This window comes from Metopolophium dirhodum, chromosome 2 (genome assembly GCF_019925205.1).
Source record: "Metopolophium dirhodum isolate CAU chromosome 2, ASM1992520v1, whole genome shotgun sequence".
In the NCBI taxonomy this organism is placed as follows: domain Eukaryota; kingdom Metazoa; phylum Arthropoda; class Insecta; order Hemiptera; family Aphididae; genus Metopolophium; species Metopolophium dirhodum.
This window is the reverse complement of record NC_083561.1, coordinates 5,445,563-5,462,410: the sequence shown is the minus strand read 5'-3', so window position 1 is coordinate 5,462,410 and position 16,848 is coordinate 5,445,563. Positions and strand designations below refer to the sequence as shown.

Sequence of the window (16,848 nt, the reverse complement as noted above, 5' to 3'; positions counted from 1 at the left end):
CTTTTACGTCTTTATCACTACCTGTGTGTCTTGTTGTCACTTTTTTATATTATCCAGTAGACGGATTTATTCAATATTGGACTATTCACTATTCCGGTATGTGTTGTGAGTTTCTGACTTGTGGGTACGTTTCACTTTCACTAGGCTATATTCCAAATCCAAATATTTATTTCTTCACGTCTTCTCAATTTACTACCCATTAATAATAATTTTAAATAAATCAGTGCAAGTTGTCTTCATTATTATTTTTATTATTTAATAAATTTTTTTTAACGATGGCCGAAGTCGTAGATGACATAATTAAAACCTTAAACGGAACAAATGGTACGGACACGGAGTCTGTTCTAAAAAAAATACCGGCCACCACCGAAGGTATGCTTATTGCATACACCAGTTTAGTGGTCATGGCCTTAGTGCCTATATTCTTTGGCTCGTTCCGATCAGTAGAACTACACATTAAAAATAAAGTTAGTATTTAAACTAACTTATTTTTAACTAGCCATTATGCTAAAATCTTGTTTCCTATTCCAGATGAAAAAAGAAATACCAGAGTCCATGACAGAAAAAGATGCTATGATGTTTCCAGTGATTGCTAGTGGAGCTCTCTTTACGCTCTACATCGTTTTTAGGGTATAACATATTATATAGTCTTACAGATATTAATATTATGCCAATTCGTTTATGCATTATTTATATTGAAAGTATATCTATCTTATTTATTTTAAATATAGGTATTTTCCAAGGAACACATAAATCTATTAGTGACTTTATATTTTTATGTTCTTGGAGTGGCAGCTCTAAGTAATATTTTAGGGTAAAGATCTATTATATTATTTACAAGACCAAATGAGAATTACCTATTCAAACTATTGCTACAATATATATTTTTTTTATTTAGTACTAAATTCAGCGCCATGTTACCAAAAAGTATACCAAAAACGAAATACCAACTGCAGTTTACAGAAGGCACTGGTGAAAAAAAACATGATTATATAAATATAAAATGTACACTACATGATGTGTTATGTTTTGTATCGTGTGCAACATTAGGAACGTTTTATATAATTAGCAAGGTATTATTTTATTTTTGGTTATGTCCTAGTATTAACATATCTAATTATATATATTTTTTTAATTTTAGCATTGGATTGCAAACAATATATTTGGATTGGCATTTGCTATAAATGGAATAGAATTGTTACACCTCAACACCATTAAAATTGGATGTATCCTATTATGTGGTCTATTTGTCTATGATATATTTTGGGTGTTTGGTACCAACGTTATGGTTACTGTGGCCAAATCTTTTGATGCTCCTATCAAACGTTAGTTTTAAAACTAATAATACATAATTTTTACACATACATAATGATACACTTTATTTCATTCTAATTTATTTATACTTTATTGCAGTTGTATTCCCTCAAGATTTATTAGAAAATGGTATTTTAGCTGCTAAAAACTTTGCTATGTTGGGCTTAGGCGATATTGTTATCCCAGGAATATTTATTGCATTTATGTTAAGATTTGATCATAGGTATATACTTTTATTAATTTGAATTGATAAATTAAAGAGAGTACATTTTAATATAATTTTTTATTTTACAGCTTAAAACGCAAGACAAATACATATTTCAATGCAACATTTTTGGCCTACTTTTTGGGATTACTTACCACTGTGTTTGTCATGCACGTATATAAAGCAGCTCAGCCAGCTTTATTATACTTGGTACCTGCATGTTTAATTACTCCTATGTTGGTGGCTTTAGTATGTGGGGATCTGAAAACTTTATTCAGGTAATGTTAACATTAAAAGTATGCATATAAATAATTATTTATGTTATTAAACATTACTATTATTGAGCTAGTATGTTAGATTTTATTTGAATTTTTAAATTTTGTATGAATACAAATATAACAATCTTGAACAATTGATATTGTTATAATGTCTATAATTGAATTGACTTTTGATGATGAATAATATATGGTATTTTGGCGACGAGCACAAAAGATTAGACCGACCGGTGTCTGTGAGGACATTCAGTCTGGTGTTCGGGTTCCGTTATATATTATAGATATGTAGGTAATATTACTGGGTAGATGGTGACAGAGCAGTTCGCTGTTTAGTCGATGATACCTCGTGTCAGTTGAGGTGAACATCCAGAGTACGAGATTCTTATGTGTGTCGTCACAATATTTTAATATTTTGAATTTTAAAACCATGATGACTTATTTATATTTGATAAAATATGCCCTTATAAACAATGTATTTTTATAAGAAAAAAAATGCATTAAAATAATATATATATAAATATTTTACAGTTATGAAGATCATAAAATGGAACAAGAAAAGACTTCCAAAAAATTGAAATAATCTAAGTGTCAATTTTATTATTTTTCATGTTATATTAAATTTATGTTTTATTTCCTCGGCTTTATTTTTTTTGTGAAATTTTTTGTTATATCGTAATGTATAAATTGGAGGATCCATTATCCATTAATTTGATATTGAGAGAGTATTAACTTCAATACATGACACTTCAAAACAAATTTTACAAATTTCCTGACAACCGTACACAAAATATAAAAATAATTTAACAGGGCAATAACAAATAAACTAAATCGATGTATTCAAATGTACTTATATAGTTTATTATTATTTAAAATAAATTATATACCAATGTAATATATTAATGGTACACTACTGTTTATGTTATATTATTATAGCATTATTCATTGTATTTAACTCTTCCTAATTATAGCTTTATAAATGTCTTTTTTTTTGTGATATACTTTCTAATTCTAAATATAAAACATGATTTTTAATGTGCAATTGGAATTCAGATAATTTTGCATAAATATTTACTAACTATACTTTATTAGATCAGCTCTAATAAAATGCACGTTTTTTTTCGCTATATTGATTAAATTTAAAAAGATTTATGTTCTTCCAGTTATAAACTAGTTTGATCTCGATTTCGTTTTTAAAATTGTGTTTATATTTTCTTGGAGTGTTATTACTTATTACAATTTATGATGTTTCTATATATTAGTGAAATCATATTTTGTTAAGTTAAATACATCTACCTGTGTATAGATATGTCATGTGTAATATATATTATACATTTTACTGATAGGTATTAATTCTAATTGTTTGAAACTTTGAACTCAATGTCTAATTTATCTTAAGTTAAAATCTGTAAAGTGATATTTAAAATAAAAATGTTTTTGTTTTTTTAATCTATTTGAAAACTTGTTGAATGTATTTTCTTCTTAAGATTTATTATTTAAAATAAATTATTATTACAATTCATTTTGTTTTGATTATAATTTTTACTTCAGACATTATAATAATATGACCTAGTGATTTAATCTATATGGGCCATAGCACATTCTGTCAAAGTTGCAAAGAATGTGACACTCAAAGGAATGTTTGGAACAACGCTGTGACAAAAAAGTTCAATAGTTTCGTCATAAACGTGGTATATTCATAAAAAAAATGGACTGTTATTCTATATAATATATAAGAATTTTATGTTGTCCCTACGAATTAAATAGTATATATAGGTGGTTATATGATCTGTAACGTGTGTCCACAAAACTGGGTACTCTGTATAACTCACCTACATTACTCAATATGCTATACATATTACATGTTTTAGAATTCTGTCCGAGGGAGATTGTTGATCCAACACTCTAGACTCATGTTTCGCAAACAACTCAAAAATATGTATAGACTAGAGTATTGAGTTATTTGGGTAATTTAAGGAGGCTGCAGTCGATGATAAAAAAGTGACTTAGACCAATAAGCTAGACAATACTGAAAGGATTTGGTTTGTTTGACAGATTTTAATTTTGAAAACGGATTATGATTGATCAACAAGTTTACTAGGGAATGATCGAGGCGATTTTGAATATTTTTTTTTTTCGGCTGTGATATCCAAGAATAAAAATATTGAAAAAAAAAATATTTTTGTATTTATATTATTCATTATGACACTAGTAATAATTGGAATATTCAAAATCGCCTTAAACATTCCCTAGTAAACTTGTTGATCAATCAGTTTTCAAAATTAAAATCTGTCAAACTAAATTCTTCCAGTTTTGTCTAGGTTATTTGTCTAAATGTTATATTTTTTTTTTCATTGACTGGAGCCCCCTAGCACCCTTAATGTTTATTTTATGATTCGGAATTTAAATATATTGAAAAACATATTGTAGCAAACAAAATTAATGTTTAGATTGGTCAAATCTACATTAGTTTTGACATTTGACAAAACCGACTGCAGCCCTCTTATTAATTATGAAGTATACCCTGTTTTCGCGGACACACGGTATATATATATATATATAAATAATATAATTACTACCCCTGAACCCTACACACAGACTGGCCTACACACAGACTTCTATACTACATACACCACTGTAGTTGATTGTATCACTGCAACCAACTACCCGAATAAAAAATATTCCTACAATGATACATATACGATATACTTATATATTATTATGTATTCCTAATATTCTTATAGGTACGAGGTAAATATTTAGTAGTTACTAGTTGTAGTTTACAATATTATAGCTCTATCTTTGTACGTCACTTTCGTGCATCTGTTTGGAGGTCAGTTCGGTGGTTCGGTCGAGAAAAACGAATTCGGTGCAAGTGCACTGTGCTCAACGCCATAAGCACACAACTCAGACGATATTATTAATTATTTGTACAATATGTCCATTATCCGATAATCGTGAGATGCGACAATGAATATTTGATATTTAGATATTTACCTAATAATTATTACTTGTAGATTATTGAAATTTTAAACATAATATAAGAAATTAAAAAAGTGGTCTAATACTTTAATCTAGTTTTTACAGTAGTAGGGGCTATAAAATAGTCAAATTTGGTCAATTTATTTATAGACTTGTGAGTTGCGGGTTGTGCCAGTGCCTCAATTTTAAATTACATATTGTAGAGCTCTAAATTTAAATTTGTCAATCTATACTGATATTATAAAGAGGAAAGGTTTGGATGTTTGTATCGATTAAACTCAAAAACTACTGGACCGATTTCAAAAATTCTTTCACCTATGGAACGCTACATTATCAGTGCAGCTCACAATTAACAAAGTTTAAGAAGAGGTAAACCCGCGGGTTTCATTTAATGGTATATAACGATAATCACAGAATAGAAGAAATAAATATTAATCTATAATTTATTATTAAATTCATCTATTCCGTGGTATAATTCAAATTCCGAGGGCGTCAGCTGATATCGTTTGTCAACGTGTTAAGTCAACCACGTACAATCACCGACGGGCCGCCTGCGTTATCAACGGTCAACACAGAGCAGGCTGGTTGCGGACGTTGTCTCGTCGCCTACTCCGGAGTCCCGTTCAACAACTGATAGCTAAATTCGGCCAATTCTGGGCATAGGACGTAGATAGACTACAGTAGTTTCTATAGTTGTTACTTGTTGTTAGAGTTGTTGCTTTCATTTGTCGAAAGCGAAAACAACAATATTTTAATAATATTATTATAACCGTGCAATAATATCGCGTTGATTGCGTATTACCTACGTGTTTTCGTTTATTCATTTTTCGTTGTGCGTGTCAAGATATTGTTTTTCAATAACGACGGGTTGATCGTCTAGAAGAACGGTTTATTTGTTCAGATGACTTGAGACGCTCACACGCCGCCGACAATGTTTGTATTAAAAATAATTGTCATCACGTCGGCAATACTCAACATCGGTTCACCGGCAGTGCACTGTGGGTCTGACCCAGTATTTGAGTTTCAGTGTCTAACCCCCGAGTGTGACAGTGCTCTAGTGAATGGTAAGTGGTTTGTAGTCTCTGTTTGGAAATTATAATGGTGAAACATCATATCATAAGCTTTAAACTAGGTAGTGTATGTATTTTAGTTATACGAGATCAAATTGGAAATTATTATAGTACCTATTGGGTTTCAATGGTTTAATTGGTATATTTTGGAACATTCTGTTGCATATCTTATTCTCCAATAATATTAAAATCTGTATTAATTAGCTGTATTCTAACCATAATTTGAATTCATACTCATAACATTTTATCTGCTTTCGATTTAGATAAAATCTCAGTGGGACGACGTCTTATTAGTCCAAAACATAATGTCACCATTCTTGGTCAAAATGACGACATGTATTTGGTCAAAAGCTCAAAGGTGCACTAATTTTTCATATTTTATTAGTAATACACAATTTCTATAAAAAATCAGTTAAATTAACTTGTTTCATTTTTAATAAAATGTATTCATTATCATTCATAATGCTTGTTATTTAATTTTTTTAGGGTAAGATATCAAAAATGTATAGAAGAGAAATAAGAATATTTCATTTAGCTAAACGTGAACATTGGAAGTTTAAAGTAAATGTTTTCAAAAAAAATTTTGAAATATGTGAATCAAATAATCAAGATAATGAAGAAAAAGACAGTGATTCTAGTGTACCTCATATTAGTACAAATACGGATGAAACAATTTTTAAGATAAGTGATGGAAATGATACTTCAGAAGTTCTTCAAGATGAAAGCAATAAAGATACTGAACAATATGATGATAAATTAAATAACGAAACAGATTTGTTTCCTTCAGATTATGATAATGATATAGACGAAAGTATAGAAATTGAAAGTGAAGATGAATCAGATCTAGTTGATAATTTAGTTGTAAATCCATCAAAAATTGATAGTGATGTTGCTAGAAATTCAGTTAATGAAATTTTATCTACAAACAGTGTCCAGATTTTAAATTCTGATCCTGTTGATTCTGACAAAAATTATAAAGCTAAAACTATAAGCCAACAAAATATCCATACTTCAACTAGTGATCAACAGTTAGAAAACAATTTTTCGACAGAATGTTCTTTAGATTCTTGTGTAAACGGAGTCAAAGAAAATATTGTAACTGAAAATTCAAAAAGTAAAATTTCTCCAGTGAGTACAGACGATTCTCTTCAACAAATAATTGATAACATTCAAATAACACAGCAGTCAACAAATTTAGATAAGACAGATAATTCAATAAATGAATCAACTAATAATTTGTCACCAAAAAACATTAATTCAGAAGTTAGCTTACAAGACGATAATAATAATGGTACTGAAGAGTTTGTTTCAAATAGTTCATATCAACAAGAAATTAAACACGTAAAAACTACTCAAGAACCATCACATTTAGATAAGATGGATAATTCGATAAAAAAATCAGTTAATATGGCACCACAAATCTCTAATACAGATATTAATTTACAAGATAATAATAATGGCACTGAAATGTCTAATATGAACAGTCATCTGCAACAAAAAAGTAAACCTATACAAACTACTCAACAATTACCGAGTGAAGGGGAAAATATAGATGTCTCTATAAAAAAATCAGTTAGTATTAATACAGCGCAACAAGACCCCATTATGGTGGTTAATTCAAAAGAAAATAATAATGATACTAAAGAGTTGAATATGAATAGTTCTCATCAAGCAAAAACTGATGAAGTAGAAACTGTCCAAAAATTACCAAACGTAGAGGCAAAAACAAATGTTTTGATAAAGGAATCGGTTAGTGGTGTAGGGTCACAAAACTCCAATACAGTTGTAGTTGATAATGATGGTACAGGACAGTTAAATACATTCCAGCAAGAATATACAAATAGTGATTCTTTACCAGCCATCACTGAAGCAGACAATCAACAGGTTAACAACAATTATAAACAACCACCTTTATTAGAAAAAGAAAAAGAAAATGTAGAAATAAATAATGAAAGTGAAATTTTAAATGATAATGTTATGCCTATTGAAGACAATTTAAAAGATGAAATTATATATCAGTCAGTAGTTAGTGAAACTAAAGATGATATACCTGTATTATCAAATGATCACAAAGAACCTAAATCTCAAAACATTCAAAAGGATAATTTACCTAATGTTGAATCTAATATATCAAATAATGATTCAGCTGATGCTAATACAACAAATTCATCTCCACTGCAAGAATTAATTAATACAACTGAAATTGTTACATCTAATGATTACCATACAACAGTTATTAATGAAATGGATGTAACAGCAGTGTTAAATAAAAAATCAATTGATCAGTGTACATCAGCTGAGTGTTTGCAATCTGTAGACAATACCCCAAACCATGATTATGAAATTATAAATCATCAATATAATACTGAAAACAAGGAATTGCCCTATGAAAATATCCATAAAACTATGGAATATAATAATAATGAACAGTTGAAAGAATTTGTACCTAAAAGTTTTGTTGCCTCTTTTGGTCATCCGGATACTTGCAGTGGAGTTAATTGTCTTAATTTTAAAAGAAATGTGGAAAAATTAGTTAAGTCTCCACAACCTTTAAATCCAGCTCCCAAACATCTACAATCTGATGAAATTTCACACTCAGCTAATATTGATTATGAAAAAGAAATAGTAAAGGAAAATATAATTAATGAAATAACTGAGCAATCTGTAGTGGAATTGAGTCTCTTAGATCATTTTCATAATTGGTTATCTTCTCCTACGATGATTACAATTGATTTTGTTTGGAATATCTTCAGTGATAACTCTAGTGAATACAAAGGTAAGTGATACAAATAGTTATGTTTTAATTTTAAAATACAAGTCATACAGTTGTCTTAGTTTAAGCTTTTTCTTTTTGATGATACATCAATACTTAATCTAATGTTTACATTAATTAGTTTAATATTAAACATTAGTAATATAGAAATATGAAAATTGTTTTAAAACATTATGTACAGGATGATTCACTAAGCAGTGTTTTACGCTTAATGAATCACCCTGTATACGCAAAAGTTATTCTATAAGAATTTCAATATATATCATTATATAAAAGCTTTAAGAGGATGTCACACCCGCATGTGTTGTCTCCGTCTTACAACATAGCAAAAACTGTTTTTCGCGGGACAACTTTTCTTGCACCATATTTATTGTATAACTACCAAATTTTCACAACACGTAAAGAAAAACTTTAACTGTGCAACAGCATGCTCTTTTTTTTTAATAGCACTATCCAATCATTTTTTATAAGCAAATCAAAAAAAAAAACAAAAAAACAAAATGTTTAGAAGCAAATAACTTTTATTGTATTTATGTTATCTAAAATATGGGCACGCTGTTGCATAGATAATTTTCCACCCTATATGTTCTGAAATTTTTGAGCAACTACTACAAACAGAAAGATAAAAGTTGTCCCGCTCAAAACAGTTTTTGCTATGTTGTACATTTGTAAGACGAAGACAGCACATGCGGGTGTGACATCCTCTTAATAACTGCATGATTCAATTACCTAGCCCATTTTTAAAATATTTAGTCTTCACTAAATTTTTGTATAATATTCAATATTTCATAGTTATAAAATTAATTAATTAATTTTTTTTCATATTTAATGAGGTGAATGTTTTTTTTATGTATATTTATGAGACTGTAGATTTACTTGGATTTAAATCAATGTTATTTTTTAAATTTTCAAATATCAAATAATTTAACAAATATTATAATAGTATTTCAGGTAGAGAGGACTTATATTTTTATATTTAAATTTAAATTTAATTATTATTGACAAACATTGCGATGAGTACAAATTGTATTTCATTATTTATTAAGCCTAGTGCCTTCATAATTTATTTTTATGTCTAGTATTTGCATTTTGCACCAAATATGGGCCTGTACGGTTGCTAAATATTTATTTTCCAGGGCCGTTCCAAAATCCCAATCTGTCCCTGTAACCACCCATTTGTAAAAATTAAATTTAGCAGTTATGAACAATGTATTTCTTTATCTTTAATATTATTATTTTGTGTTGTATATTCTATGCATGTACAAATTACCATGGTGTTAACTAACAACTTAAAAACGTAATCATTACCTAATTTCATTATGTATATATTATATAGTGTACTACTGTAAGAATATCCCATATTTTAGTATATTTTATTTACATATAATTATGAATTTATTCTATTGCAGATGTATATCCTGATGCTGTTGAAAGCCAAGTGAGTTGAAAATAAATACGAATGTTTGTTTTACATTATTATTGTTTTAAGTTCAAACTTAATAAAATATTGATTTGAAATATTTTTCCAGAAAATGTTAGAACATAATAAGAGTATCAAGCATTCAGAATTGTATTTTATTGTTGTGGCTGTAGTCACATTACTATTTTCACTAATTTATTACAAATATCAAGTAAATATATTAAAATTTTAAACATACCTAATATATATATGCAAACATTTCCCATTGAGGTTTACTAATTTAAAATAATTTAACAGATAATAAAATTTGTATTTCACTATTACTTAATAAATCTTTGTGGAACACCATTTTTTAAATAATAATAGTAGTAATAATAATAATTTATTTCAATTCAACTCAATTCTTATAACATAATTCAATTATACGTAGTAATTACAATAGTTGAATACCCTTCTCTTTAAGCTTAAAACTTGTGGCAAAAGGTTTAGATAAAATAATAAAAATATTTAATTATACTTTTAAATTAATATTATATACTACTACACAGAAAATAAGGCAATTAGTATTGAATATTTATTCACAGAGGCAGTTCATCAGGAGATACTTTGAGACTGCATCTATCCTAAAAAAAAAACCAGCTACTTGTAAATAATAAATAATAATTAATTAAAAATTAAAATATATAGAAGTATTTTTATCTGAATTGAAAATATATTATATTGTTTTCTTTGTTTATTATGATTGAATTCACAAAATCTAAAACCTATAAATAGTAATTTCGATAGAAATACTATTTTAGTAATTTTGACGACGGTTGCCGATTCAGTGAAACTGGCGCCCGACAGTTTCAATCGTAATATGTAATGTTATCATTCAATATCATTCAATGGTTGGAGAGAGAGGTGAGAATAAGCCTCGTATTATTTGTGCTATTGATGAAACTGGGTTCAGAACAATATACAAAGTGCCACCGCCCCATCGTTAGCCACTGTAGTACAATACGTCTTAACGCAATCATAATTTATTACATTTAATAATTAATGTATCCCCAAAATATTTACTCAAGAGCCGATACTGCTGATTCATAATGAACTAAATTTATTATTACCTACCATACTTGTTAACATAATATTAATCATTTTATGTATTTTTTTATTTTGTATTTGGTTATACAGCTTAAATAATTTTAATTTTTCAGAACGGAACATATGAAAATCATTTGTTAACATTACTAGCAGCTAAAGATCAGAATTTGTTAATTATTGAAAAAGAATTACTATTATTAAAAGAACTTAACTCTGGAAATACACAATCAGTAGGTTTTTTAATAATAAGGTTCTATTTTTTTAGGTGCTTGTCGATGTACTTTAATTAATTAATTTGTTTTTAGACAACAGAAAGAAATTCTGAAATTGAATCTTTGAGTGATCATTTGACTAAATCAGAGGTGGTTATTTTATTTATTTTAATTAATATTTATAAATATAATATTTAATACAATTAACAATTTTATATTTAGGATATTATATCATCTCAAGCCATACGAATTGAAAATCTTGAACAAGAAATTGTAGAATTAACTGAAAATGGTATGGAAATGCATACATTATTATCTTCTGCATTAGAATCTAGTACACAAAAAAAAGAACAGTTAAACACTTTGAAAGTCAAATTAGTTGATTCAGAAAATTTGATAGCAGCTCTTACAAAAAAAGTAAAATTACAATTTATTTATACAAATATACAATTTCTACTATTATTTTTTTTTTCATACTTAGAATTTTGAAAAATCTACAGAATTAGAAAAACGAATTGACAATGGAAAAGCTCTTTCAATTACTGTAGAAGAGTTAACTAATAAGAATAATAGTTTGGCTGAAGACAAAGCCAAACTATCTTTACAAGTAGAAGAAGTGAGTCTGATGAAATTTTTAAATATAACTTAAAGTTAATTGATTATTATCTAGTTACAACTTATAATACAAGCAGGAAAACATGTTTTTATATTATTTTAACTCCCTATTATTTACTATTAATAATTTATTTATAATTATATTTTATTTGTTTTATTAATTACATAGTATATATTATCATTGCGTATATATATTGTAAGAGAAATAATGTTCGATATTTTATGCAACGCTATATATTATTTCATTGACGCTGACAGCCAACCGCGCTACTAGTCTCTATCAATATTATTTTATTGTTTGACATAATAATAATTTATTTTACTACTATATCATACATGCTTGACTATAGGTAATTATTATATTGATTAATTTGACACTGGCGATTGTGTAAGTTGAATTACAACGACATATTTTTCCATGCGCCATCTATTTGCCTCCTCTCTGAGAGTGTAGGACATATTTTATAACATATTGTTCCTCAAATGCTACTTAAACGTATGACAAAAATTGATAAAATTATATGATTAGTAAGTAGTTTAAGAAATATATCCATGTTACCAAATTTCCAATAATATTATTTTTAAAAAAGTTATTGCGTTCCAAATTAATTTAATCAAAAAAGTATTAATATAAAATTCATAAAAATAAACTAATTGACTTAGATAAATGTTTTTACCATCCAAATCGTTCTTATAGTCAGATTCACAAATTGGCTATTTTGAATTTATTCAAAAAAATTCATATTAAATTTAAAATTTTTTATTTTTAGTATTATAAAATAAAAATAATTTTTTTTTTATTACACGTGTAGCGCAAGTGGCTACATATTATATATAAACAAAAAAATTTTAAAATATTGATTAGAACAAAAGTTATTCCAAAAGTCAGTTCTTTCTGTTACATTCTGTATACTCAATGGTATTGTATATTAATAGGATTGGAACTTGAAGCCAATGTAATGTAATAGATAGAAAAATTGGCTTTACAATATCCTCTTTTTTAGATTAAGACCAGACCAAACTTAGGTTTTTTGTGACTATGATTTTGTGATTAATGAAAAAAAACTTATGAGAAACTACTGATTAAAACAAATAATATAAGGTTGAGCTATGTATAGTCATTTTATATACTGATCTGATATTACAAATATTGTAAACATTTTTTAACCTGTATACAAGTATATGTTCAGGGTCCCAAAAGAACAGATCTTCGTGGTACAACAATTTTTAAATACACCACTGTTTAAACATTTTTTAAAGTATTCAATTTATAAACTTTTAATTGTTGGTACTTTCATATGTTTTAGGTTATAAATAAAAATATAGTAAAAGAATCAAAACTACAATCTGAATTAAATAATTTACAATTTGAATTGGACAAGCAGACTCATGATTTAATGACTGCTAAAAATGAAGCTTTATTGTCTAAGGAAGCTTTACAAGAAATTATGTCTCAAAAATGTAATCCAGCGGATAGCAAACAGTTTTCATCTTCAATTAAACTATCTGCTGAACTGAAATCAGCAAAACAAATATCTGAAGGATACAAACACAAATTGAATGAGGCTTTAAAATCAAATCAACAATTTTTAGGTAAGTTATATTATTAAACACTTTGATGATAATTTTAATTTATACTGTTTTAAAAGCAGAAAAAGAATAATCATAATTAACCATTACAGATCATATAGAGGTTTTGAAAAGTGATATAGTGAATTTAGAAAATAACTGTTCGAAATTAGAAACAATGAACGAAGAATCTGTAAACAAATTGAATATTCTAACAAAGTTTTTTAAAGAACAAGAACAGGAGTACCTTAAGTATGTATTACTAATAAAGATTTATTTTTTAATTTGCATATTTATATGGTTTCAGTTTTGAAAGTAAAATTGTATTTTAAGAGAGATATTTTATAGTATGCAATATTTGTTACAGACAAATTAATGAGAAAGCAGTGTTATGTGATGATAGAGAAGGAGAATCTAGCGATCTTAATGAACGTATTAAATCGCTAAACCAAGAAATTTTCAATTATAAGTGAGTACTAAATGAGTTTCTCTCAAACAAGATACTCAAAGACAATATAAGGTTATTTACTTGGAAATCATAAATTAAAATTTTTGTAACTACACTGAGACTGGACTGATGACTCATCACTTTTGGCAGTAAAATTGCTTCAATTTTCTACTTAATCTTTTCTGGTAGAAAGGAAAATCTAGTTGGAACTTGAGTTAACAAAAGTAATTTTTTGTTAGATCAGAAAACTTAATAATTGAATACAAATATATTACAAGTTGTTATTATGGTAGTTTAAAAATATTATAAATACAAAGGCATAGTTTTTATATTAACCATTTAAAGTTTAGATTTTGACGAAATTCATCAAAATCTTGAAAATGTGCAAATTATTTTGTAGTTAAAAATGTATAAATTGTTTTTTGTTTTTAGCTACAAATTGAAAATTCAAAACAAGGTTTCTCATTACTATTTCTTACTGTTACCAAAAAATCTAAAAAGTTATTAAATACAGTTTTTTTTTTATATAGAAATTTCAAGTTTAAATTTAGATATTTAAATAAAAAATTATGATTTAAAAAATATTATTTTTGGCTACTTGAAATTTTTAAAGTATATTATTATATTTTATACAGACAATAACCTTACAATTTTATACAGATAATAACCTTTTCAATTGCAATTTTTTCGGGAAAAATTAATTCAACCTATTTTATTACTAATGTAGTAATGTCTAATACTTAATAGTAATATAAATTACTTTAATACCAATAATATCATAAATTAATATATTTAGTAATATAGGCTGACAAACTGTCTTCTCCTCAGAATCATTCTTCGTATACAATAAATTTTATATTATTGGATTCAAATTTAATTCACCCATTACAGTGACGCACACGACATCTAAATATCTAATGTACAGCAGAAAGGAGAGCCCGCTTTTTTTAATTTTAAAATTATTTAACATTTCAAATGGTATTTTTCTTTTAGATCAGAAATTCAATCATTGAAGAAAGAAATAACTGATCAAGAAACTAGTTTCAAAATTCAAATATCAGCGGCAGATAAAAAAGCCAGTGATTATTGGGTAAGTTTCTTATATTAATTAATTTAACCATATTGTTAGTACAAATTATTATTGTTTTTTTCAAAGATATCATTCAGACAAGCTGAGAGGAAACTTAAAGAAATGGAACTCGAAACTGCACAACTAAGAAATAAGTTGACCCTGGTTGACAAAAAACTTGAAAATGGTGCAAGTAAGTTAAATTTATAATATGATTTAATTAAAACAAAAGTTGATTTTTCATAATTTTTTCATTTTGCAGAAAGTATAGATTCGTCCAAAGATTTTGAAGATGAACTGTTGGACATACCATTGCCAACTGTGTCTCCTGATTTCACATTACTTACATTACTTGATTTTGAGCCACCTCCTCCTATTTTAACTAACCAACGGTTACCTCCACTTGGCGCATTGGGCCAAGCTCCTAGTCCACCTGCTCCTCTATCTAGGAGGCACAATCGATCGCTATCACCTGGCTCTCCAACACCTTTACAAAGGTCTTCCGCATTTCGTCCATTAGCTCAAAGATATAACTATATGAATCGAGAAAGTAAGACATTGCAACATAATAATATATACAAATCTAATTAATATATTTTTTTATATTCCAGATTCATTGGGTCATTCGGATGAATCACTTGACAAATAATTATATTTTGCACATATTGTTACTATTATGATATGCAAATTTCTGAAATTATTTTCAGAATTATAGTTTTTGTTAAGATTAAACGGTTAATTAATTATTATTGGTGTATATCATTTAATTCAAATATTTTTATTTTTTACAAATTCTTTTTTTTTGGTTTTATGCTTATACATTTTTAACAATTGTTATATATATTTTTTTTTTTCACTTGTAAAGTCGTAAGTAATTTCACTGTGATTTAATGCATTTTTAAACTGTCCATAGAACTACAACTCTTAATGTGTATAAAAAGAAAATGGTTTTTTTTAATCATATTATAAGAAAATAAATGGTTAAAATCTAGATCCCTGTTTAAGATTTTCTGTACATTAATTTCCTGTACATTAAACCTTGTGATTATAAGTTAACCACCATAAAAAATTATATGGCAGTGTTGTATCAATGCACATCTCTAAGTGCTTCACTAATTTTCAACTTTGACTGATGAAAAAAGAAATATATTTTTGTAGTGTAAGGATTAATATTAATGTTTCTAAATGTATTAAATACTCTATTGCTACTGTAAAATATTTTGTAAAATATTGATAGAGCTTTGGAATAGCAATACTGTTTAAAATATTTTTTAAATTATTATAAGTATGTTATTAGAACTATAGGATTAAACCCTATTTGCCATTCCAACTCAATGTAAAAAAAAACTTTTATTTAGTAATAATATTTGTTTAACATATTAATTTATAGTTATTTTAAGATTTACATGTTAATTCAAAACCATTATGCTACCTATGATAACATCAGGTGAATTTTCTGGGACACGATTTTATTTTCATTATTATTATTTGTATCATGTATTAGTGTATTGTTGTTGATGGTTATTACTTATTACTTATTTCTATTAAAAATTACTTTATGCCAAAATCACCATAATTTATTTCCAAATAATATGATTTTTTAACCAATGTTTGTAAAGTTTAAGGACAATGGTAATGTAAAAATAGAATTGAGATATTTATTCTGTTTAATTAATACAAACATCTATCCAGCTTCTTTAGCACTGACTGTTTATGACATTAATTTACTCAATTGTTCATTTTAAAATGTGGATGAATAATGTTGTGTATGTGGTTGGTAAGTTAATACAATATGATAGTCATTACTTAAATT

General features: G+C 26.9%; 2 protein-coding genes across 2 annotated transcripts; both read left to right on the top strand.

Moving 5' to 3' along the window:
* Window positions 1–19: 19 nt before the first annotated feature.
* Window positions 20–2,775, top strand: LOC132937856 (minor histocompatibility antigen H13). Its single transcript, XM_061004430.1, has 8 exons — window positions 20–467; window positions 532–630; window positions 732–814; window positions 899–1,073; window positions 1,142–1,325; window positions 1,414–1,537; window positions 1,609–1,797; window positions 2,323–2,775. The coding sequence occupies exons 1-8, from the start codon at window positions 276–278 to the stop codon at window positions 2,372–2,374; spliced, it is 1,098 nt and encodes a 365-aa protein (XP_060860413.1). The 5' UTR covers window positions 20–275; the 3' UTR covers window positions 2,375–2,775.
* A 2,596-nt stretch (window positions 2,776–5,371) lies between these two features.
* Window positions 5,372–16,602, top strand: LOC132939592 (putative leucine-rich repeat-containing protein DDB_G0290503). Its single transcript, XM_061006852.1, has 16 exons — window positions 5,372–5,837; window positions 6,107–6,201; window positions 6,330–8,619; window positions 10,026–10,054; window positions 10,146–10,247; window positions 11,236–11,352; window positions 11,428–11,484; window positions 11,557–11,751; window positions 11,816–11,950; window positions 13,257–13,542; window positions 13,632–13,770; window positions 13,886–13,987; window positions 14,960–15,056; window positions 15,123–15,228; window positions 15,298–15,585; window positions 15,647–16,602. The coding sequence occupies exons 1-16, from the start codon at window positions 5,705–5,707 to the stop codon at window positions 15,682–15,684; spliced, it is 4,209 nt and encodes a 1,402-aa protein (XP_060862835.1). The 5' UTR covers window positions 5,372–5,704; the 3' UTR covers window positions 15,685–16,602.
* The last annotated feature ends 246 nt before the right edge of the window (window positions 16,603–16,848 follow it).

Coding starts and splice junctions, on each gene's coding strand:
- LOC132939592 (XM_061006852.1), top strand. CDS start 5,705: ATGTTTGTATTAAAAATAATTGTCATCACGTCGGCAATACTCAACATC. Junction 5,838..6,106: donor TGACAGTGCTCTAGTGAATG/GTAAGTGGTTTG, acceptor CTTTCGATTTAG/ATAAAATCTCAGTGGGACGA. Junction 10,055..10,145: donor CTGATGCTGTTGAAAGCCAA/GTGAGTTGAAAA, acceptor ATATTTTTCCAG/AAAATGTTAGAACATAATAA.
- LOC132937856 (XM_061004430.1), top strand. CDS start 276: ATGGCCGAAGTCGTAGATGACATAATTAAAACCTTAAACGGAACAAAT. Junction 1,074..1,141: donor CGTTTTATATAATTAGCAAG/GTATTATTTTAT, acceptor TTTTAATTTTAG/CATTGGATTGCAAACAATAT. Junction 1,798..2,322: donor GATCTGAAAACTTTATTCAG/GTAATGTTAACA, acceptor AATATTTTACAG/TTATGAAGATCATAAAATGG.